General features: G+C 44.8%; 1 protein-coding gene across 2 annotated transcripts in view; it reads left to right on the top strand.

Annotated features, from left to right (window-relative positions):
* The window catches only part of CMYA5 (cardiomyopathy associated 5), an 80,540-nt gene that overhangs the window by 36,060 nt on the left and 19,529 nt on the right, over positions 1-24,951 (top strand). The window contains exons 7-9 of one of the 2 annotated variants that reach the window (XM_081944108.1): positions 8,286-8,435; positions 10,443-10,589; positions 13,187-13,334. In XM_081944108.1, coding sequence (XP_081800234.1) covers positions 8,286-8,435; positions 10,443-10,589; positions 13,187-13,334 — 445 coding nt within the window. Of the gene's footprint in view, positions 1-8,285; positions 8,436-10,442; positions 10,590-13,186; positions 13,335-24,951 lie in introns of those variants that run through there. The other variant, XR_014174624.1, reaches the window with a different exon arrangement.

Here is a 24,951-nt window from a genome sequence, read left to right as displayed (position 1 = left end):
ATCAGAAACAAGTGCGTCCATGGAGAAAGATTACTCAATAGAGCCTCAACCAGCCTTGCCCAGCACACTTTTTGGGATCAATGTTGTTGTGTAACTCGGTCAACAGTAAATAGGGTAACATTAGTTTTTAATCTCCCCAACCCACCCACCCCAATTTGTTCTGGATTACATGACTCTTCATGGTATGTGAACATTCATCCATTGAAAAGTTTTTACATTTCCCAAGCTGACCCAATCACTCCACCCAAAACCAAAAATACCCCCCCCCTCAAAGTTAGCGATAGAGAGCAGTTAAAAAATCAAGACTCTCCATTGTGGGGGCCTTATACATATTTCTATACATCATGTGGCAAGAGGCCTTATACATATTCCTTTTGCTTTGCCGATATGTAGGTTTTTTAAAAAAAATCTTCAGTTCAAATGACAATGGAATTGGCAACTAAATGCAACAGATCTGTGACTTGTAATTTAAGGGTTTTAAAAGTATAGCTGCAGAAGGGCTGACCAAGAAGGGAATCTCACTGGGTTTAATAACGCTAAGAGGAAAATACTGGCTTTTAATTTTATTTGCTTATCAAATATATTCACTGCCCATCTCATTGTATACGTGACTCTGAGTGGCTTACAAGTAAAAAGACCATAAAAATCCTTACAAACAATGTACAAGTGCAAAGAGCATCTTCAAGGCACCAACCCCCCCCCCCCGGACCGCCCATTACTTTTGAGTCCCCACAAAAGTCTTAAACATTATTTTGGAAGGCCAGAAAAGTGAGGTTGTTAGATACTCCCCCCCCCATCTAGTTGTTGACAAGGACAATCACAGTCTCCACTCAGGTCCTCTCCTTTCAGGCAGAGCAGGAGACCCTGATTGGCTGTAGAGCTGGGCAGCTTCCCCTTAAAAGGGGGAGCTGCCAGACCCTAGTCAGAGCTTGCCTGAACTTGACCTAATAAAGAGCTGTTGTCACCACTTGCCTTTTGTGCCTCCATTACCCTATCTAACACTGGCGACGAAGGTGGGATTGAAGGCAATTAGGCTGACAAAAGAGCGAAACTCACTACAAAGAGCTTGAGCGAAACTCACTACAAAGAGCTTGGTCACGAGACAGGGATTCCGCCTGGAGCACAGGGAGGCATACTAGCCATTTGTGAACCCAGAGAGAGAGTCAGAATGGCCACCTATGCCCAACCACCTCCGTTCAACCCAGCCACAGACGACTGGGACGCCTATATGCTGCGGTTCGACGTTTTCTTGGGGGCGAACGATCTCGGGGGCGCCTCGGATCTCCGGAAGAAGAATCGGTTCCTGGGATACTGCGGCCCCGCAGTTCTTGACACCGCCAAGAACCTCTCGGAACCAACGCTGCTACCGGCTGTCTCCTGGTCCGCCTTACAGCAGGCATTGAAGACTCACTACGCCCCGACACCATCCAAGTACGTACGGCGCTATCACTTTCACCAGAGGAACCAGTTGGAGGGCGAGTCCATAAACGAGTACATCGCCGAACTCCGGAAAGCCGCAACTCATTGTGAATTCCGGGATCTGGACGATGCACTTTTGGACCGGATCATAATGGGGGTCCAAGACCGGGGCCTGCAGGCAAGACTGCTGGCAAGGAGCAACCTCTCCCTCCAGATCGCCCTCGACGAAGCACGGGCAACCGAGTCCGCGCAGAAGTCCGTTGAAACTCTCCAACGCCTCTCCGCACCCTCCGAGGCCCCCAGGAGCACCCGGGTCCACCGCGAAACCGTAGAACAAGAGAGCTCCGAGAGCGACGAGGAGGTCAGCCACCGCATGCGCAGCAACCGAGCAGTGCCGGCGCGGAAACTCAAACCGCCAGGCCTGCCCTGTGCCAGCTGTGGCGGCGATCATGCGAGAGCAACCTGCCGGTTCCGAGACGCGACATGCCAGCGATGCGAACGGAGGGGGCATATAGCCAGGGTATGCCGCAGCGAACTCCCTGCAACCAGCGGTCGGCCCGAGAGAACAGAAAGAGGACCGAATCGGAGGCAGCGACCCAGCCAGAGGCAGCTCCGCAGGGCAGAGGTGGACGACCACGTAGCCAACCTCACCGCATCCGACCAGGAACACCAGGAGCATCACGCGATTCCAAGCGTCACGGTCCCTGTTCGGCACATGCGGATCAGCAGCCCTAGGAAGCTCAAGGTCACCGTTTTCATCGAAGGCGCCCCCTGCGAGATGGAGATCGACACCGGGTCAGCTCTCACAATCATTTCATGGGCAGTACTAAAACGAACGGTCCCCACGATGCGGAAGGAGGACCTCAGGAGCCCCGACGTCCGTCTCCGCGACTATCAAGGAAACCTGGTTCCCCTCGTTGGTCAAGGCACGTTCACGGTACGCTACAAACGGACCACGAAGAAACTGCAGGCGATCGTGGTGCGGGACAACCTCCAGAGCCTCTTCGGACTGGACTGGTTCCAAGCTTTGGGAATGGTCGTGGCCGAAATCAACACCCTAGAAGAAGCAGACCATGCAACCGCTGCCGCCACAGGGAGCGCCGCGGAAACCATATTTAAGGAGTTCCAGGACGTGTTTGCTTCCGGCCTGGGTGAGTACAAGGGGGCCCCCATATCATTTAGCCTAGACCCGAACGTAGCCCCAATTCGGCTCAAAACCAGGAGAGTGCCCTTTGCGCTCCGACCTAAAATCGATAAGGAGATAGACAAACTGGTGAGCCAGGGGATTCTCGAACCCGTCGATCACGCCCGGTGGGAAACACCAATAGTGACTCCGGTTAAGTCTGACGGGTCAATCAGATTGTGCGCCGATTACAAATGCACAATCAACAAGGGGTTGCAACAGAGTGTGTACCCCGTACCTGTAGTCCACCACTTACTGCATTCGCTCGGCCCAGGGAAAGTTTTCGCAAAATTGGATTTGGCGCAGGCATACCAGCAGCTGCCAGTAGATAGCGCTACTGCAGAGGCCCAGTCTATAGTAACACACAGGGGGGCGTTCAAGTGTAACCACCTGCAATTTGGCGTTAGTATTGCCCCTGGGTTATTCCAAAGCATTATGGAACGCCTCTTGCAAGGGATACCGGGAGTTGTCCCATATTTCGATGACATCCTGGTCTCCGCTGCAAACGAAGCGCAACTCATAGAAAGAGTTCACGCTGTGTTAGGCAGGATCCGGGAAAAGGGCCTCCGTCTCAAGAAAGAGAAGTGTAAAATTAATGTACCCAGGGTAGAGTTTCTAGGCTACATGATTGACGGCTCTGGGATTCACCCGACAAACCAGAAAATCAGGGCCATTAGGGAAGCCCCCACTCCCCAGAATCAGGCTGAACTCCAGGCGTTCCTTGGACTCCTTAACTTTTATAGCGTGTTCCTTAAGCAGAAAGCGACAGTTGCTGAACCGCTACACCGCCTGCTATCGAAGAACGCAGAGTGGTCATGGGGTAAAGCCGAAGCTAAGGCGTTCGCCGCCGTGAAGGGACTTTTATCAGCAGACTCTTTCCTGGTCCAGTACAGTCAAACCCTGCCGTTGGTATTGACCTGCGACGCCTCCCCGTTCGGAGTTGGCGCTGTCCTGAGCCACTGGATGCAGAACGGCACGGAAGCCCCAATTGCATTCTATTCAAGGACGCTGTCCACCGCCGAACGGAACTACAGCCAGCTGGACCGGGAAGCCCTGGCTGCCGTGGCGGGGGTCAAGCGATTCCACGAATATCTGTACGGCAGGGATTTCGACTTGGTGACTGACCACAAGCCGCTGCTGGGACTGCTAGCTGGAGATCGCCCAACACCGGTGTCCCTCTCACCCCGCATGACCCGGTGGTCGATTTTCCTGGCCGCGTGCTCTTACCAACTCATCCACCGTCCGGGCATCACACTGGGGCACGCAGACGCACTGAGCTGATGCCCCTTACCGGAGCTGCTCGCCGATCCAACACCCGAGACCGTCGTTTTCCTCATCGACTGTCTAGACTCGGGCCCCATCTCCTCCAGGGATGTTGCACACCACTCCGAGAAAGATCCAACCATTAAACAAATTTTAAACTGGGTGTGGAGGGGGTGGCCCAAGGGGCCGTTTGGGGCAGAGCTCAACCCATTCGCCACAAAACGAGATGAACTGTCCGCTATCCGGGGTTGTTTGTTGTGGGGGGACCGAGTGGTCATTCCGAAACAGCTACGAGTGGCCGTGCTAGAGGCCCTCCACAAGGGTCACCCGGGGATAGTGAGGATGAAGGCGTTGGCCTGGAGCTATGTGTGGTGGCCCAACATGGACAAGGACATTCAAGAGTGGGTGGCCACATGCACACCGTGCCAAGAGTCCAGACCGGCTCCCCCAGAGGCACCCCCGAAAGAATGGGAGCGACCCCAGGCACCATGGTCCAGGATCCACATAGACTTCGCAGGGCCAATGCACGGGCAGACTTTCCTCATCATGGTGGACGCATTCTTGAAGTGGCTGGAGGTAGTCCTGATGACATCCACCACCACAGACACTGTTATCAGGACGCTCCGAGGACTATTCGCGACCCACGGATTCCCGGATGTGCTAGTATCAGATAACGGGCCACAGTTCACGGCCAAGTCTTTCGAAGAATTCTTAGCAACACAGGGAATCCGGCATGCCCTTGTCGCCCCATTCAACCCGGCGTCCAACGGCCAGGCAGAACGGATGGTGAGATCTACCAAGGAGGCACTAAGCAGAATGGGCCCGGGTGACTGGAGAACCCGCATAGACCACTACCTCCTAATCCAGCACATCACGCTGAGCGCCACCACCCGCAGGAGTCCAGCGGAGCTGCTCAAGGGGCGCCGACTCAGATCCCATTTAGACCGCCTGCACCCCAACTACTCCTCCGACACACCGCCTGACTCAACGGGAAAGATCCGGGCATTCACCATCGGAGACCCAGTCTATGCCCACAATTACACAGGGGGAACCCTGTGGATGCCCGCGACCGTCGTCGGAATATCGGGGCCAAGATCATACTCCGTCAGGCTCGAGGACGGGCGTCACTGGAGGCGGCACATCGACCAGCTCCGGGGACGAGTAGAAAGCTCCCAGAACCAGCAATCGCTACCGACACCAGCGCAGGTCGAGCCGCACCCCCCACAGACCGGGGCGGAAGGACTTGGGGACTTAGCAGACTCTAACGGGGCACGTGCAAGGCCTCGAACAACGATGCCAGCCAAGACATCCGAAGGGTTCCAGGAATCCCCGTCCGACGAGTCCGGAGAAGGAACGGGGCCGACCGTCCAGTGTGAGGACACCCAACCATCGGAACCACGCAGGTCCAGCAGGTCGACCCAGAGGCCCGTCTACCTGCGCGACTACGTCACTTACTATAATGCTCCATCCTAGGGGGGAGGGGTGTTAGATACTCCCCCCCATCTAGTTGTTGACAAGGACAATCACAGTCTCCACTCAGGTCCTCTCCTTTCAGGCAGAGCAGGGGACCCTGATTGGCTGTAGAGCTGGGCAGCTTCCCCTTAAAAGGGGGAGCTGCCAGACCCTAGTCAGAGCTTGCCTGAACTTGACCTAATAAAGAGCTGTTGTCACCACTTGCCTTTTGTGCCTTCATTACCCTATCTAACAGAGGTCCAGCCTCACCTCTGGGCCAGATGTTCTACAGCAGGGGTGGCAAACTTGTGATGTCACATTGTTGTCACGTGACGTCTTGCAACTTTTCCCCCCTTCGCTAAACCGGGGGTGGGCATGACACCCCTGTTCTACAGGGAGGGAGTAACAGTAGTTTTATTTTTAATTTATTTAGTTAGTTAGTTTCTCAAACATATACAAGATAACAGGTACTGTATAAGTATAATAATGGACATGAACAAAGGATATGAGTACAAACAAATGGGGCACTAGGACAGGAATGGTGCGCTTATGCACGCCCCCTTTACGGACCTCTTAGGAATGGGGTGAGGTCCATGGTAGACAGCTTAAGGTTTAAACTGTGGGGGTTGAGGATGTATATCTTGTATATCTCCTGTCCCCCCCTCCCCCCAATTATTTGCCTAATAAACCTGGAAGGGTTTTCATTGGAGAAATGGCTTTAGAACCAGTCCTTTTTTTCAGTACTGGACCTTGATTGGTTTACAGTACTTCCTACCTGTAACTGCTATTGAACAGGAAAACAGTAGACAATCTAATCAGGAATGCTTTCTATGTGGCACCTAATCATATTCCCATTCTCTTGCCTTTGAAATAGCTGCTGCATTTCCAGGAAACAAATAAGCTAGTTTGTATTCAGTAATGGGAAGGAAGCATATTATGAATGTCAGGGAGCTCTTTGCTTTAATCACAAGGAATCTGCTAGTGTCAGCAGGTCTTTTTCTGCCAAAAAACCTCATGATTGTGTCAGAAAGTAACTTAAAAAGTGGCTGAGTAGGGAAAATTTTCTTCTATCCAGTACAAATCTACCAAGAGAGGGGAAAAAATGTGGCATGAAGAAGTTTAATGTTGAGGTGTGACGTTTTTAAACTATTCGTTGAACATTTCCATTTCTTACACATTTAGTTTTCTTCAGAAGGCTAGCAAGTTATACTGATGTTGTCATTTCTCCATGAATAGCTATCTCTCTATTTGTTTCCAAGACAAATTACACATCAATATTTGAATATAGTAGCGTTTTTCTATCCAAGTATTCCTAGTATAATCACTAAGCTAATTTCCCATGTCTTTAGGGAGTACCTTGGCAGGCAGGCAGCTTTATCAACTCTAAACCTTATTTGTGTATTTGTAGCATAAATATTTTCTGAAGGCCAAACTAGAAATCATCACACACATCCTTTTGTTCTTTTCCCTGAAGGCATTTTCTACTATGTGACTGTACTGTACAGCTTGAGCTCTAGTGACGATGTATAAAATTGATTGAGTTGTTTAATTTTATTTATTCTGGCCCAACCTCACTACTGAACAGAGGATGACTAGATCTCAGGCTATAGAAGTTAGTAAAGGCAAGCTTTTTCTCTCTTCTAATCCCCAGCTAGGCCAGATCTCCTGAACTAGGGTGTCGTTTCAGATATAGCGACACATTGGTACTCAACTGCTCTGAAACTTATTGAATTTAGTGCTGAACGCATTTTGACATGAACATTTAATTAATGATGAATACCAGGGTACTACTGTACCATAAAGAGCATTAGTCCAATGGAGAAATACATTTCAACCATTTATCCATCTGATTTCAAAATATGGGATGAAAAAATGATGCTTTCTGTGTCTCAATCGGTGAAAAGTCTTAGGCCAATCCTATGTTCCTATAAAAAAGTAAAAAGGAATAATAATGAATTTAAGGAAACAGCTCCCAAAATCTTGTTGGTACATATTCTGCTCAATATTTGAAAAATGAAAAAAGTTGGAAAGTGAAAGATTTGTTCGGTTTGTGAATTTACTTAATTTGCATTACTCAACATTCTATTTGAGTTGGGAAGCAGAATTTGAGATTCAAGTTCCCCTTGATTACAGAGCAGAGGTGGTATTCAGCCAGTTCCGACCAGTTCTGGCGAACCGGTGGTGGAAGTTTTGAGTAGTTCGGAGAACTGGCAAATACCACCTCTGGCTGGCCCCAGAGTAGGGTGAGAATGGAGATTTTGCAATATCGCAATATCCCCCCTCCTCTATTTTGCTGTCTCCTGAGTCCCAGCTGATTGGCTAGGTCTTCTTCTGTTGCCCTGAACAGGAGAACAGAGATGGAAAGCAGGTTAGTGGGGTGGGGAGGGAATGGGGATTTTACAATATCCTTCCCCTGGAATGGGGTGGGAAGCAGGGGTGGGTTCCGGCAGGCACCACTGCTGGTTCAGTCGAATTGATGCGTGATGTGTTCGCGTGCAATAAAAATTGTTCTGTGCATACGCAGAAGCAAAAAATAAGATGGCGGCATCTACAGCACTGCCCGGAGAACTGGTTCAACTGGGACAAGACAGGACTGAGTTGCTGCTGGTTCCAGCAACCCAGGCTGCCAAACTACTACCAGTTCGGCCGAACCGGTCCGAACCAATAGGAACCCACCACTGGTGGGAAGGGAATGGGATTTTGCAGTATCTTTCTCCTGCCATGCTCACCAAGCCATGCCCACCAAGCCATTCCATGCCCACAGAACCGGTAGTAAAAAAGTTTTGAATCCCACTACTGTTACAGAGCTAAGAATGTACCAAATGTATGTGAAATGCCGTGAAGATTTTTTTTTAAAAAACATACAAACATGAAAATAGGTCAGAATAAATGTAAGATTATAAAAACAGAGCAAAATTATACTTGACCAAACCATGCATCCTTACAACTGATTACATTTTTCCCCTAGTCCCACATACTCCAAAATTACAGCCTCAGGATCCAAACTCAGCTACAAGCACATCGATTGCTGTCTATTGGACTGTGAATGAAGAAGATTTCGCAGATTTCTTCCAGGTTTATTGTATGGAGGAATCCCCAGGAAGCAAAGAGCAAAGTGGTGTGTGAGTGTTTCTGAATGGGGATTGGGGGTGGGGGGAGGAGAATTTACAGAAGCAAAATAGTAACAATAATGAGAATGTCATCAAGTGTAGTTAAACCACCTTGAATGTCCTTCGATATTGTGTGAAGAATTTGTGTTTTTTGCATCAGGGAATCAGCTTCTTAGTAATTTCACGCTAGGAAGAGTTAAGACTGTTGTTAAGCAGGATTTCTACTGCTACTAGGTTTAAGGAGCAGTTGTTTTTTCATGTAGCCTGCTGTTGATAAGTTCAGTTATTCTATGTTATTATCAATGAGCACAGGTAGTCCTCGACTTACAACTATTCATCTGGTGACCATTTGAAGTTACAAGAGCACCAGGGGTGGGCTGCTGCTGGCATTATTGCTGGTTTGATGTGCAAAATTTTTGCATTTGCGTGTGAGCGAAGCATGAGTGCGTTTGCACGTAAAAATGTCTGCATATGCGCGAAATATTTAAAAAGGGAAAAATACATTTCTGCAATGAAAATTGTTCTGCGCACGCAGAACCAAAAATCGAGATGGCACCATCATAGGAGAACTGGTTCAGGGGTGTGGCAGCCCTGGGTCACTGCCGGTTCCAGCGACCCAGGCCACCAAGTTACTACTTATTTAGCTGAATCGGTCTCAACTGGTAGGAACCCACCTCTGAAGAGCATTGAAAAAAGTGACTTATGACCATTTTTCACACTTATGGCAGTTACTGTTGTGGCCCAATAGCGGCCGGCTGAGCTGTTGGTGGAATCTGACAGTGATGAACACTATGGGACTGCCCTGGAGGTTGAGGAAGATTCTGGGGGAGTCAGAGCAGGGATTAGAGAGGCCTGTTGGCCACCAGGTGGCGTCTGAGTCAGGGAGCAGTGAGGAAGAACAGAGGGAGGCTGTCCCTGACGTATGTATGCGTAGGGCTGCGAGGAGGAGGGAGCAGCTTTGGAAAAAGGGTCACAGAAGGAAATAGGAACAGGTGGCTACTGATTGGCTCCTCCCGGAGAGCTTATAGGTGGGGTGACGGGTGGGGAATTTTGTAGGAAACAACAATTTACTGATCCAGCCATAGAGAAAGATTGGGAGAATTTCGTGAGTTCAAGCTTGCTTCATAGAGATAGCTTTCTGGGCTCCCAGCCAAGGGGTTGCTTATCTCCCTCCTTAGCTGTGGCAGACAGCCAAGTCTGCCTCCGTATATATTGTAGAGGCTTGGGACAGAACAGTTGCAACATCCCAATGGCCACATGATCAAAATTCAGATGCTTGATTACTGGTTCATATTTATGATGGTTGCAATGTCCCAGGGTCATGTGATCCTCTTTTGTAAACTTCTGACAAGCAAGGTTAATGGGCAAGTCAGATAAACTTGACAGCCATGCTACAATGTAACAATTTCAGTGATTCACTTAACAACTGTAGCAAGAATAAATTGGGGCAAAGTTCATTTAAAACATGTTTCACTTAACAAGAAAAAATTTGGCCTCAGTTGTGGTCGTAAATTGGGGACTACTTGTATTTCTTTGTAGAGATTGCACTTTCTTGCTATTATGTTTACAGACTACAAAGAAAATACAATAAAAAATAAATTTAGCAAAAATATGATGGTTCAGAAAGAGATCATGTCAGAGCTATGGGATTGTTTGGTTCCCAACTAGTTTTTACAGTTGGTGGGATCCTGATCTTGGATCAAAGGGGAGCTCAGTACCCTCATTGAACTCAATCCAGTGGAGAATTTAAATCAATCCAAACATAGGTGAGTCTAAATTCTTTTCTTTGTGTTGTTTCCAAAAGAAGAGGAGCATTTTAAAAAAAACCCATCAAATGGATACAGAGAAACTTTGTTATATGACCCATGTTCATTTCTTCCCTTTCCCACTGCTATGTAGAATTTTTCTGCCAATCTACTCTTGTTTGGTCAAATGTTTCACTTGCTGTTGAAGTGAACATTTGCACGTTTTCCATGGCTTCTTGCATGTGTACATTTTACTTTTATTTCCCGTAGGCTTTGTTGAAGAATATCGCGTCATTGTGAAAGAGAGTAACTGCATTTTGGAGGATCTGGAACCTGGTCACTGCTATAGCGTATGGGTCATGGCCATAAATTATGCAGGATGTAGTTTTCCCAGTGACAAATCCATATTTAGAACTGGTAAGCTGTTTGGTCTTTTAAACATTTTCTCTCTCTTAGTATTTACAGCTGTGACTTAAGGAAATACAAAGGATATAAGGAAGTACAAAGGACATATCATAAAATGGCTAAAATATGAGATTTTGAGAAGGATGTTTCTGTATTTACACCTGTATGGATGTCATACAGATAACTCTGTCTTAGTCTTAAGTTTTACTCACATGGTATTGTCTCATCTGTTAGAGTTTATAATATGGAAGTCTCCTCTGATTATTTCCTTATAAACTTCTATAGAATTGGGAATATACCCAGCCTTAAATGTGGTAATTAGGATTAGAGGACGTGTTAAAATGTTGCAGGTTACAGGCTTATGCATTTTAATTGGTAATTGGTATTATTTTCGTTATCTATCGTGTAAAATAATTCCAATATTTATATTAAGAACAAATAAAAATAAAGAGAAGCACAAAGAATAAAAATATATAAAATTACCTTCATCTGAGGCAGTGGGCTGCTGAAAAAGATTGAAAGCTGGTAACGTCACTTTAATATACCTGCTACTATTTGATCATCATGTGGCTCAGTGGCTAAGGATGAGCTTGTCAATCAGAAAGGTCGGCAATTCAGCGGTTCAAATCCCTAGTGCCGCGTAACGGAGTAAGCCCCCGTTGCTTGTCATAGGTTCTGCCAAGATAGCTGTTTGAAAGCATGTAAAAATGTAAGCAGAAAAATAGGAACCACCTCTGATGGGAAGATAACAGCATTCCGTGTGCCTTCGGCATTTAGTCATGCCGGCCACATGACCACGGAGATGTCTTCAGACAGTGACGTGCGGTGAGGTTTACGGCTGGTGAGGCTGGTGACGTCATCAGGAAGGTGGGGAATGGGACCACGTGTGCTGGAGCCTGAGGCTGCCTCAGCCTCAAGCACACGTGATCCCATTCCCCGCCTTCCTGAGCGCGCTTCGCCGGCTCACGTTCCGCGATCCCCAACAGCAGCTGCTTTTCTGTGCGTCTGGCGTTTAGGACATCCGGCTATCTACCTAAACGCCAGACGCACAGAAAAGGATTGCGGAGCACTTCACTGGCGGAGCGCGCTCGGGAAGGCGGGGAATGGGATCGTGATCCCATTCCCCGCCTTCCTGAGCGCGCTTTGCCGGCTCGCGTTCCGCGATCTCCAACAGCAGCTGCTTTTCTGTGCGTCTGGCGTTTAGGACATCCGGCTATCTACCTAAATGCCAGACGCACAGAAAAGCACTGAAAAGCACTTTGCCTCCAAGCCACTTTGTCTTGATGACGTCACCGACGTCGCTGCTGGGCGCGGCCGGCCGGAGGTAACCAGAGTGGCGCCGAGGGGTCTGGGCGGACGAAAGAGCGAGCGAGCGATGGAGGATCAGGCAGCCTGATCCTCAGTCGCTTGTCCGCCGGACTGCCTTGGCGCCACTCTCGTTACCTCCGTCCATCCGCGCATGGCAGCTGCGGCGACGTCATCAAACCCCTGCCACTTCTGGACGTCTATTGCAGTCGCAAGGAGCACGCAAAGTACAGCAGAGGCAGGAAGGTTATTGGCGCTTCCGAGAACCCTCCTGCCTCCGCCGGTTGCCCAGCTGGCACTGCCCCGCGAGCGCTCCTCCTCCTCCCTCCTCTTCCTCTTATATATATGAAACTCCCTTGTGGATATTATTAGTATATATTATTATTTCATGATGAGAGGTGAGGCTCTGCCTCCCCTGCCTCCGATGACCGCACGTCCCTGTCTTCAGACAATGCTGGCTCTTTGGCTTTGAAACTGAGATGAGCACTGCCCCCTAGAATTGGGAACGACTAACACATATGTATGAGGGGAACCTTTACCTTTACCTTATTTGATCATCATTCCTTAGAACAGTCATTAATGTAACAAATTTAACAAGGAGAGGAGAGAAATATCATACAGGTAGTCATCACTTAACAATGGTAATTGGATCAGAATTCCATCACTAAGCAATGCAGTTATAAAGTGTGATATGTGACTGCATCACTTAGCAACAGCTGTATTTCTGCCATTAAGTGACTCTTGTGCCATCTTTAAGCACAACATTACGAGGTTGGCATTGACTTTGCTTGTCAGAAGTCAGCAGTGAAGATCACAAATGACAACCAGTAACTATGGGATACTGCAACCATTGTAAGTACTAGGATGGGTCCCAGGCACCATTCAATTAGAACCATGTTAAATTCTAAAGGCCAGTGAACAAGTGATAATTAAGAGATGACTACCTGTAATGAAAATAAAAAGTGAAGAATCAAGTGCAGATTTTTTAAAGGTTAAGAGAAAAATGTCTGGATTTTTTTTACTTCTGGTGTGTTCAAACCAGTGGTGAAATTCAAATTTTTTTTACTACTGATTCTGTGGGTGTTACTTAGTGGGTGTGGCAGGGGAAGGATACTGCAAAATCACCATTCCCTGCCCACTCTGGGGCCAGCCAGAGGTGGTATTTGCCAGTTCTCTGAACTACTCAAAATGTCCTTTACCCGTTCTCCAGAACCTGTCAGAATTTCTGCTGAATTTCACCCCTGGTACAAACCAGCAATTGTAACCCTTCTTGTGGCTCAGCAAATATCCCCCTATATTCACAGCTCCTCCAACTCCTGAAATAAAATCAGAAGACTGCACCATCTGCTGGGATACCGCCACTATTCGATGGAGTACCAGCAACCTGAAAGCCACAGATTCCTTCACGCTTGAGTACTGCAGACAGTATTCCCCTGAGGGTGAAGGCCTCAGGTCAGTCTCTTGTGCTTTGAAGAATAGATAAAATGCAGTGGGGGCTAGAGAGCTTTTCCCAGGTTGTGCTTATGTCAAAGCAAGAGCTTTTTCTTTTCTGGATTTCCCTACAGAAAATTAAAAAATCCATTTTTGCAGAATTGCGATCCTTCTGCCAAGTGTTAATCTTAGGGTCTATACGCCGTAAATCACAAATACCTTTGTTTTGTGCTAGCAATGAACAAAAATAATTAGAAGCTAAGCCCTTCGCTCCTCCTCCTCCTTATTTGGATCACTTCCAAGCTATTTGGAGAAGAATGGAAAAGACAGGAGGCCAGTTTGATGGCATTAGGACTCCTTTGTTGTTTTTGCGTGTATGTAAAAATATCCAGTCTTTTCCTTGCAAACCAAGATCCTTCAAAGCTTGCAGTCTCCAATGGTATCTTGTTTTCTGAGACTGCCCTTCTGTTATATGAGATACAATGAATTGATGCTTTTTCTAGCTCCTCAAGCTACTTCATAGTTTTGCAAGTCCTTAGCTCTGTTTTTGTCCCTCAAGAATCAATTTGCCATACCATTAAAATGGCAAAATACAAGTCATCTTCTGTTTCACTCCTATCCCCACCACCACCATTGGGGGTGGGGGGAGTAAAATATTGAGGAAGTTAATGACCACAAAGACCACCTTTTTTTTCTTAAACTCTCCTTCAGAAAGATTCTGGTTGTGATTGGAGACATGTATGTAGAAAATAGGGAAGAAGAAGGGGATTATTTGTAGATGCCCAAAAAACCACAGAGTTATATTGTTTCTGTCTTTTTCCTTCTTGTTCCTGCTGCCTTCTTTCAAAAATTATTGTAGCCAATCACTTCATAAAAGCTCAAGGAAGCATCCTGAAAAACTGCCAGAATTTGTCATGCTTTGATAGTACAATGGAGCTATTCTCTGCCAGCAGCACTGAAAGTGTGTAGCTCTATTTTATAAAATTTTCTATGCAGATAATCTGTAACACTTCAAATGTTTTTAAAGATTGATTTTCTCATTTCTCCTCCAGGATAGAAATATCAGGATTTAACCGTTTGTGATAGTTTAAAATACATTAAATTCTTGCGATCAGAAGAACTAAGTGAACCATTTATTCTTTTTGCCAGAAGCAATTTCTTATGTTATATTATCTAATCTAGCCTTCCCCAGCTTGGTGTCTTTACAACGGGTTGGAAAATAGCTCACAGATTGGTCAGTCAAGGAAAGTTGATCTTATCTCACAGTTATTATAAGGTTCTTAGCCTGTGACTCTGCAGATTTTGGAACACAATTCTCATCATTCCTGACCACTGACCAATCTGTACCCAATTTTGCCTTCCTTCCTACTGTAGGAAGTTAAAACCCACTCTTCTCCTAGAAAAATGAAATATCCTGGGAAATATTGAAAAGGCAGATTATTATATTTCCCTGGATAAGAAATGGAGAAACATGTTGTGAGTGCGCGGCTGGCTGCCACGCGGCGACGACCTCATCTGCTTTTTGGACCCTCGCAAGGGTGAGCCAGAGCTAGGCATCAGAACCCCCACAGGGGTGAGCCTGAGTTAGGCTATGGGACCCTCGCAAGGGTGTGTCTGAGCTCAGCTATTGGCCTCCGCGGAGATGCGCCTAAGTTAGGCGGGTCTGGTACTGCCAAGGAAGAACGGACACCATGGTGAGATGAAACGCACCAACCAACTCAGCGAGGTAAAAAGACCCCGGCTGGCCGATTGAGACGGTATTTATTGAAAGCATACAAAAGGTTTCTATTTTACAGCGTGTTATTGCATGATTGGTTAAAATACTTGTTACTGGGCAGGCTTTGTTCACTTGTTACGTATACTTGTTACTGAGCAAGCTTGTTCACATGTTACAAAAAGATGTTACAGAAAAATGTTGCATAGAAATGTTGCAAAGCGAAGAATGTTGCATAGAAATGTTGCAAAGCAAAACCTTGAGCAGGCTTTGTGCCGGCTCAACAAGAATGTGATGCAGCTAGCAACTTTAAACATGATCGCTACATCTCCTCTGTTTTAACTTTATTAAAGCTGAAAACATGGAACTTTTACGTCCATGGAGGTGAGTGCTATTTCAGGTCGCGTGTTGCCCTCCGACCCCAGGCTTCCTGTGTCCGCACCTACCATTCTGTCAGCGTCATCTTCCGAATCGTTATCCGAGGATAAATGTAGCAAGGGTTGCTTACTGTCATCTGTTGGTACCAACATATACGCATTATTCTCAAGCATCATATTAATTTGTGCAGTAGCTTTTGTTTCAGCAATAACATTCAAACTATGCTTTATCATGAATACAAAAATAGGCAATAAGCAGGGTAATAATATACATCCCATAGCAATCATTGCAACAAATATAAAAACAGCTTTTAAACCTGGAAATTTGGGTAAAATACCATCGAACATACCTCCAAAATCAAATCCATTCCATGTTTGCACAGGAACATGGGCAATTTTCATCATTTTGTCAGTAATTTCCTTAATTACTTTACCACTTTCATCAATTTCAATACAACAATTAGTTAAATTGAATTTTCCACATACTCCTCCTTCTTTAGCAAGCAGGTAGTCTAGTGCAAGTCTATTTTGCATTATGTATGTTCTAGATTTTACACTTTCTTTGGCTAATTGTGTCAAGCCTTTGACAGTCTCATTTGTTATTATTTCTACTACAGCTTGTAAACGAATAAGTCGGTTTAATAAGTAGATGGGTGTGCGGTATCCATACATACCATCTTCGGCCCATGTGGCAGGGCCATATACTTGTATGATACGTTCAGCTGGCCATTCATCATTTCCCCATGTGCCTTGGTTCCCTCCCACAACAACTTTACTTATTGAGGAAACAACGTCCTCGCGCTTTCTGCGGTGGTTCCCTATCTCGTCGTAAACGGGGACCCCTAAGACTTGTCGTGTGTTTAGTGGGAGGAGAAAAAACCCAGGTCTAATAATGCCCAAGACACATGTTCCGCACCAATTAGCTGGGAGGTGTCCATAGGCCATTTTTCCACATATCCAATACAGCCCATCGGGTGCTAACCATGTGAGTGATTGATTGTTTGGGTTTGTCAAGAACGTTTTCATGTTTATAACTTTAAACAAAGCAGTTTCGTCTTGTCCAGCTGAGCTATTTTTTCCTGACCACCATATCCCATTTTCCCATTTCCCAGTACAAATTAAGTTCCCTACTTTTGTGCATTTGGAACCAACAGGTCTGGAGAAGCAAACATTTCCCACAAGATTTGTTGTAAGAGTCCAGTCCCCATCTTTCCCTTTTGTGTATGACAAATTACCCAGCTTGTCCATTTCCATTATTTTAGAATAATTCAGTTCTTGGGCTTCCCAGGGCCATTTTTCCCCCATGTTGGTTCCTCCACATACAAAACAATTAGTAACATTCAATGTGTTAGCAATGTCCTTTGCTAGTTGGACAAAAGTGTTAGTAACATGTTGTGGTATTTCGGGGATATTCAATTTCTCAAGTTCCTGATAAAATGACCAAAAAAGTCCTTTAGTTGTTCGCAATTGCTTAGTTTGCTTGGTTACTGTCCAGCGTAACGCAATGTGTGGGTCTCTACCACTTGCTTCTATGGCCAAGCCATATTCTACTTCCCACGTTTTGGTAGGTGTGCAAGTTATGGTAATTGGGTTGCACGAATTTCTTGGACACTTGCTGTTGGCTATGCCTGTTTCCAACTTGCATTTATGGTTTCCACCAGGTGGATCCCCTGACCACATGCTGATACAGGACCAATATGGACAAAAGCTGTAAGTGTCCTGATCGGAGCAAGTCCCTTTGTTATTGTAGCACATGTATTTTCGTTCGAGCATAAGACTCCTTTCCCATTGTAATGTCCCACAAGTTGATTTCCAACAGTTGCGATTGATTGCTAAACAAGCGTCAAAACTGAGGCGGACTTGCGTGTTGAGGGATTTAAACTCAGTTTTGTTGAGTAATTCTTGTCTACCGCATTCAATGGTGTAGATGGACATTACATATGTAGTAACGGTTTTTGCTTCTTTTGGGTTGTAACATTGAATCTTGTTGTTAAGGGTACATATGTGATATACAGTATTATTGACTCTACAAGTTGATGGACTAGTAATTTGACAATGTTCAGGTTTGATGGTATGATATATCAATGTCTTAGAGACCTTGCCACTGTGTATTGTGGTGGTGATGCAATCACTACAACTTTGATTGTTAAACGCAAGTGATGCAGCACGCCGAATTCGTGAGGAATGAGTGGATTGTTTCTGGAACAACAATAAGGTCAATCTGGTAGAAGTGGCAAGTCCTTTAACTATCTTGGTAATTTCACACTGATATAGTCCCAAATCTACTGCCTTAGGGTTTTTGACAGTCAATTGAGTAGTACGGAAATGAAATGTTTGTAAATAATGTTCTGAATCTTCAGGAAGCCATGTGTTGTTAAAAAACCATCGCCAAAAAGTACCTTTTTTCTTGATAGGAGATCGTTGTCGACAGGACATGGTGGGAGCATATGGCACTCCTTGTATGAAGGTGTAGCGTACCTGGTGTGTTCGTATGAGGGAATTGTATTTTGGAAAGTCAGGTGCATTTCGGCAAATTCTTGCTCCTGGGAGAGGCTCACTTACTCCTGGTACATAGTCTGGAATTTCTTTGGCTTTCCACAAACAAGTATTCACATTGCATGGCTCTGGAAAACAGCATGAAAAATGGCGAAGCAAAGTTCTTGAAGAGGGGTGAGGAGAGGTGCGGACAAGAGTCATCCAAGAAAGAAAAATTGAAGATAATGGAGGATAAGCCACAGAGGGTGTTGAGTAGAGATAAACAGTTTGGTTAAAATAGGTGTTATTGGACAAAAATCCGATGCACGAGTAGGAGCCAATGGTTTGAGGAGTTACGTATAAGGAAAGACGAACTTGACAAGAGTCATGATATAAGTATTGAATTAATATCAAAGGTTTTAAAGAAGGGAAAAGAAATTGGCCCTGATGCTGCAAGGCATAGGGGCAAGCAGTGAGAAGAGTGTCTTTGAACACAAAAGTCACATGAGTGTCAAGAGGTGCAAAAATCACCTGAGGGTGAGCAACAAATCGAGCAGAGGCATAAGATAACAATGAGAGAAAAAGTTTAAAGAAAAAGGAGTGATATTTCAGGGGGAGAAGAAAAGGCAGGGTCATCTTGATCTTCTTCTGGTATGCGGTGATACGGACGAACGCAACGAGCAGGAACCCAGAGAGTCTTGTCGTCAATTTGTTCCACTGCGTAGCCTTTTCCCCAAGTGATCAATTGTGCCGGACCTTTCCACTGAGGATCCAGCAATTGCCTGTAGTAAACAAAAGGTCGGGAGGCAGGGAGAGGAGGTTTAGAAAAGTGACGAGAGGCTGCAGAGGAGGCAGGTGTGCCAGTAAGATTAAGAAAGTTGATAGTATAAAGACAAGTATTTAAAATATTTTGCAACATCGGGAGATTGGGGGGGTGTAACCCTTTTGACCCCATATGCCGATCAAGAGCTAATTTCAAGGTTTTATTTGCTCGTTCTACTATTGCTTGTCCTTTTGAATTAAAAGGAATTCCAAATTTGTGAATAATGGACCACCTATAACAAAATTCAGCAAAGGCAGAGGAGGTATAGGCAGGACCATTATCAGTTTTTAAAATTTTTGGACACCCCAATGTTGCGAAAGATCGAATACAGTGATTAATTGTTTGTCTAGTATTTTCACCCCTTTGCGGGGTTACCATAATAAAACCCGAAAAAGTGTCCACAGAAACGTGAAGATATTTCCATGGGGCAAAGGGAGAATACTGAGTGACATCCATTTGCCAAGTTTCACAAGCCTCAGTACCCCTTGGATTTACTCCTTGCGGGATACTATTAGCTTGGAGACTACACATGGGGCATTGTTGAATAATGGCAGTTGCTTCTGCCATTGATATGCCAAATTGCTTCATCAAGGCTTTTTTATTTTGATGAAAAAAGGTGTGACTTTCACCTGCTGTCAATGGGGCAGGCTGAGGTGAAACAATAGTTAGAGGCATCATTTTGCAGGCCTCGTCTGCCATGTGATTTCCTTCAGATAGGAACCCAGGCAGATGCTGATGACTACGAATGTGTGCTACAAACAAAGGTTTAGTCCTTGCGTGTAGTACTTTTTCCAATTGTGTAAACAACATCAAAAGGGAAGGTGTTAAAGAGGGTGAGATATAGGCATCAAAAATGTGCAAAGTTAATTGAGCAACATACAGACTGTCTGTGATGATATTTAGAGGTTCGGAAGAAAATAATTCCAAAGCCAGAATAAAAGCTGCCAGCTCAGCCTGTTGTGCAGATGTTTGTGTATCAGTCAATTTCTTGTGCCATATCTGTTGTGTATTCCAAGTGCATGCACCATGATTTTTGGACCCATCTGTGAATACGGTTAACGCATCTTTAATGGGTTGTGATGTTATTGGTGTAGAAAATTGTATCGGAATGGTCTTAATAACTTGTAGCCTTGGGTCAGCAGGCAGATGACATGAAATTTGACCAGGCCATTCCGTGAGTGCATCTTGGAGAAGGGTAGAATTTTGAAAAAGAGGTTCCCATTGAGATAACTTGAAAGGGAGATAAAGCGTAACAAAATCCATTCCCATTAAGGCACGGGTTCTTTTTCGCGCCTTTTCAATGAGCAAAGCCATTTGGGCTGCTCTGGGTGTGAGTGAATTGCGAGGTGTATGTGCTAGATGTAACCATTCTAAAATGTAAAGTTTAGGTTTTGGGATCAGCACTACTTGTATGATGATCCCTGTCAAAAGTTGAGGAGTTGCAAGAAGAGCTAATGAAAGGGGATTGTGTGGGAGTGCTCTATCCACCCATATAGTTTGTAATATATGGTTGACCTTTTCCAAAGAATCAAGTTGTTGCTGATTCAAATGTATGATATCAGAAGGATGAGGAAACACAGCAGCCTAGCCCCACCCCCAAGTAATTAAAGTAATCGGTCCTAACCAAGTTTTGTCTGGTAATTGGTGTAAATATACCAGATGAAGAGGCAAACTTGTTTTTTTGTTGAAAATGCCTCTGATAAGTGGTCAAATTAGAATCATCCATATGCCAGAGTTCACAAGTCCTCACATACACAAGTCCTCACATATTCATCTCCATGTTCCGTCTACAAAAACATATCTCTAACTGTCTGAAAAAACATTTCTCTAACTTTCTTTCACTTTCTGAAATCCTTTCTTGCAATGACCAGTTGCTGTACAAAATGCACATTGATTTGGTCCCAAAATGACCTCACCAACTGCCAAGCTTCAACTGTCCTTAACTACTTGCCTTTTTTCTCTCTTTTGTTTCTGCAACCTCTCCAGTACCTTCCAATCAACAATCCACGTCCATCCCGACTTCCAATTTAGGTCAGATGCCTTTTACAACATTCTCTTCCCATCTATATACAAAGTAACCTTTTTCTGGCTCCAATATTTGATCGTCCCTCTAAATGTCCGTGTGAAACTGATCTGGATTCTAGCAAAAATGTTACTCATTCTTTCTGACTGCATTTTGTATTTTTTAGGTCCTTTCTGTTAAAATTCTAAAGGGGACAGCGACCAGCGCTGCCGACAAACAAACAGACAAACAACCAACCAACAGACGAACAAACAATTGAACAAACAGACGTGACATCTGTTAAGCATACAAAGTGCGCGCAAACATAAAAACATAAAAGAGAAAAAACACAGCTTCAAAAATAAAACAAACAATTAAGATAGTTTGAGTATACTCTGAAATAAAAGGCAACATTGCATTGAAACTGTAAATGCAGGCATTAAATATCACCCTTAACCCCGCCTTTCTGAGGCTAGCAGGGAGAGGAGAGAAAAAAAATGGTGAAAAGAACACAGCCCCCCCCCTCCTCCTGCCTTCTCACCAGAGGCGAAGAGGGGGGTGAGAGGAAAGGAAAAAATGTTTTGTTAAAGCGACAGGCTCCCTTTTCCCGGGGAGACAGGGAGAAAATTCAAAAACACCTTTTTTAACACAACACGCTCTGCTTTTTCAGCCAACAAACCTTACGTTTCAAGCATCCAATACTGACTACATACACACCCATTCACACCTATAGTTACATTTCTTTTGCAATAAATCAGTCATTAAATTTATTTGAATGAACTAGCTTACCCCCAAAGCAGTGAAAACCCAGGCAGTAGTTTTAATCACAAAAGTGATAGGGCCCTTTAACGACCATCTGAGTTGGCCTGCCTCAAGGCAAAAGCACATTCATTTTGCTGGCCAGCAATTAATTAATTAAATCACATTAATTTTACACACTATCATTATAGATGCAAAGAACGGTAAGTCAAAGGAAATTGAATGCACAGCGAGGGAGGATTGCAAAAGCAAAAGTCAGGAAAGGGGAAGCGAGAGTTGTATCTTTTTTCCAAGGCAATTTACAATCCATAGACACATAAATCATTTTGTACTAGGGTTTTGATCCCTGATGAAAGAGAGGGCGAGATGTTACAGACATGCCCCTCCTTGGATTTTTATACTCCCTTTTAAAATAAGACTTTCCTTGAGGTTTGCTGCCTTGTAATAAAGCAGCTACTAACAAATTAGTTTTATGAGAAGATGTTCTTATGTCCTGACACACTTTAATCATATCTACCAAATATATTTTAAAAGGTAAATCAAATTATTTTTTGATATCACTGGCAGGACTTTCCTGTTATTTTAAAATCAGCCAATTGTTTTTGTTTATTGGTAAGGGTTTGCCATGATTAAGACAGAAGGCCAATTAATTCTTTTTTCTTTTTTCTTCAAACGAGGGAGAGATTTCCCTCCATTTGAGGCAATTTTAGTCTTTGTTTTTATACAGTGGTGCCGTTAAGTTTCTGCAGACGATTGGCTTCTTGATTAAAAGGGAAAGTTCATCCCTATGAAAGGCATGAGACTTTGAGAGTGAGGAGCTCATACTTACGAAGCGCTTGCCTGCCAGGTGCGTAAGATGAGAATCAAGGAGCCGAACACGTAGACACGGGACTCGGCGTGGGACGTCCGAAAGGCAATTCGGCACGTCGGGGTCACCAGTTGTGAGTGCGCGGCTGGCTGCCACGCGGCGACGACCTCGTCTGCTTTTGGGACCCTCGCAAGGGTGAGCCGGAGCTAGGCATCAGAACCCCCACAGGGGTGAGCCTGAGTTAGGCTATGGGACCCTCGCAAGGGTGTGTCTGAGCTCGGCTATTGGCCTCCGCGGAGGTGCGCCTAAGTTAGGCGGGTCTGGTACTGCCAAGGAAGAACGGACACCATGGTGAGATGAAACGCACCAACCAACTCAGCGAGGTAAAAAGACCCCGGCTGGCCGATTGAGACGGTATTTATTGAAAGCATACAAAAGGTTTCTATTTTACAGCGTGTTATTGCATGATTGGTTAAAATACTTGTTACTGGGCAGGCTTTGTTCACTTGTTACGTATACTTGTTACTGAGCAAGCTTGTTCACATGTTACAAAAAGATGTTACAGAAAAATGTTGCATAGAAATGTTGCAAAGCGAAGAATGTTGCATAGAAATGTTGCAAAGCAAAACCTTGAGCAGGCTTTGTGCCGGCTCAACAAGAATGTGATGCAGCTAGCAACTTTAAACATGATCGCTACAACATGTTTTAAGGCAGGAAACAGACTCACACTTAATAGCCTCCACCTTTGTCAATGGGCCACTAAAAAGCCTGAGCTTGTCTACTCTGCATAATAAAGGTAGGATTAGCTTTCTACAGAAACTCAACCCAAGGCCCCTGGGAAAATTATATCAGCCCACAAGGCAATCAAACTTGGACTCAACGCACAGCCTAAAGAGTTGCCTCTTCATGGCCCCATGGGAGTCTGACAACTAATCAGAATACAAGATCAAGATCAAAGGCCAGAGAGGGTGTAAAACCATGAACCTTCAGCATCTCGCTCTCTTTTCTTCTTCACCCAACATCTGGAAGCATGTGATTTCCCTTTTCTGTTCAGGAGCTCAAGCCATGTGATCCTGTCCGCCATTATACCATCTTTCCAAGCAGCCTCCATGTTTCCAGTGTCTTTTTCCCTACTTGGAACTGAACCCAGAAAGACATTTCTTCCATCACTACCACCAAAGTATAATGTCTACTCCCGAATGTAAGAACTGATCTATTTATATTCAGAACCTGCCCTCCCTAAATTAAAATAAACAATTAGCAATTTATTACTTTCTCATTACATTCCAAAAATTGCTGCCTAATGCAGTGGCTTTATGCTACCTGCTGGACTGATCAGCCTTGTTTTAAGAATGGAATTGGGTTGAAAACTTAACCTGCTCTCTGCTGCTTCTGGTTATATCAACCATTAAGAATTAACTCCATCTCCTTGTGCATAATCTTAGATTATATTACTTTCCTTGGCCAGTATAATCATATCATGCTGTATCTTGCCATTGGCTATGGCTAGCAATCTGATTTTTGAGTCAAATTCAGTGCTGGATTTAATCACTTAAGCCCCACACAATTTCCACTAATTATCTGAAGATTAACTTCCTTTGCTATTCTTCTCCTGTGCCCCAACAATAAGATGCTGTTGGTTGATGCAAAAAAATATATGATATTTTCATTACCTATCAGCAACAGAAGACATTTTAATTCTCCTGATCAATTTAAATAAAGTCCCACTCTTTGTATGCTCACATGCCTTCAAAGCATGCCTTTGAAAATCACCTTGACTTTTGTTTTATCTTCCATTTAGTGACCTAATGTCTCTTTCCTCATGGGTGCCATATATATGCCAGTGCCATCTTTGCCCCTCCCCCATCCCATTTGCACCTTGGATTTTAAACTGAACACTTTTTTGGTCCTTTACCTGCTAGATTCAGCAGGTACTATATATAAAGCTAGATTGGTGTTTTAGAATGATGTCAAACAAGCACAATACAATAATAGAGTTGGAAGGGACCTTGGAGGTCTTCTAGTCCAACCCCCTGCCTAGGCAGGAAACCCTATACCGTTTCAGACAAATAGCTATCCAACATCTTCTTAAAGACTTCCAGTGTTGGGGCATTCACAACTTCTGGAGGCAAGCTGTTCCTCTGATTAACCGTTCTAACTGTCAGGAAATTTCTCCTCAGTTCTAAGTTGCTTCTCTCCTTGATTAGTTTCCACCCATTGCTTCTTGTTCTACCCTCTTATGTGCTTCTGTGAAGAATGGGTGTGATGTTACTTAGCCCCCACAGAGTGTGTACTTCAGTGTGCTCCCTCAAATCATTTTGATCCTAGAATCCACCTTAACAGTCTGTGGCTTGCTATGTTGAAATGTGTCATTCTGTTATGCCTATGTGGGAGAGGAAGAGCTGCATTAAATTGCTTGCTTCCATTCACTGGAAGTCTAAGGTTTGTTTTCTGTGCTGGCTCCATATGTTGGCACTTCCTCAGCGATCTGGAAGAGCAGATTTGTTATGTGACAATATTGTGGATGTGGAATGGTGTGTAGGAGGCTACTGATAGCAAAATGCCAAAGCCCTGTGCATGTTATTGCTCTAATCTTAACTAAGGCTGTGGTTCAAGTGATTTCACTCAGAAGAGAATTCAGCAATCGGACCCCTGATTTTTAAAAAATATCTACCAATAA

Source organism: Natrix helvetica (assembly GCF_964273705.1).
Source record: "Natrix helvetica genome assembly, chromosome: 2".
Lineage (NCBI taxonomy): Eukaryota > Metazoa > Chordata > Lepidosauria > Squamata > Natricidae > Natrix > Natrix helvetica.
This window is presented reverse-complemented; position numbering and strand designations above follow the sequence as displayed.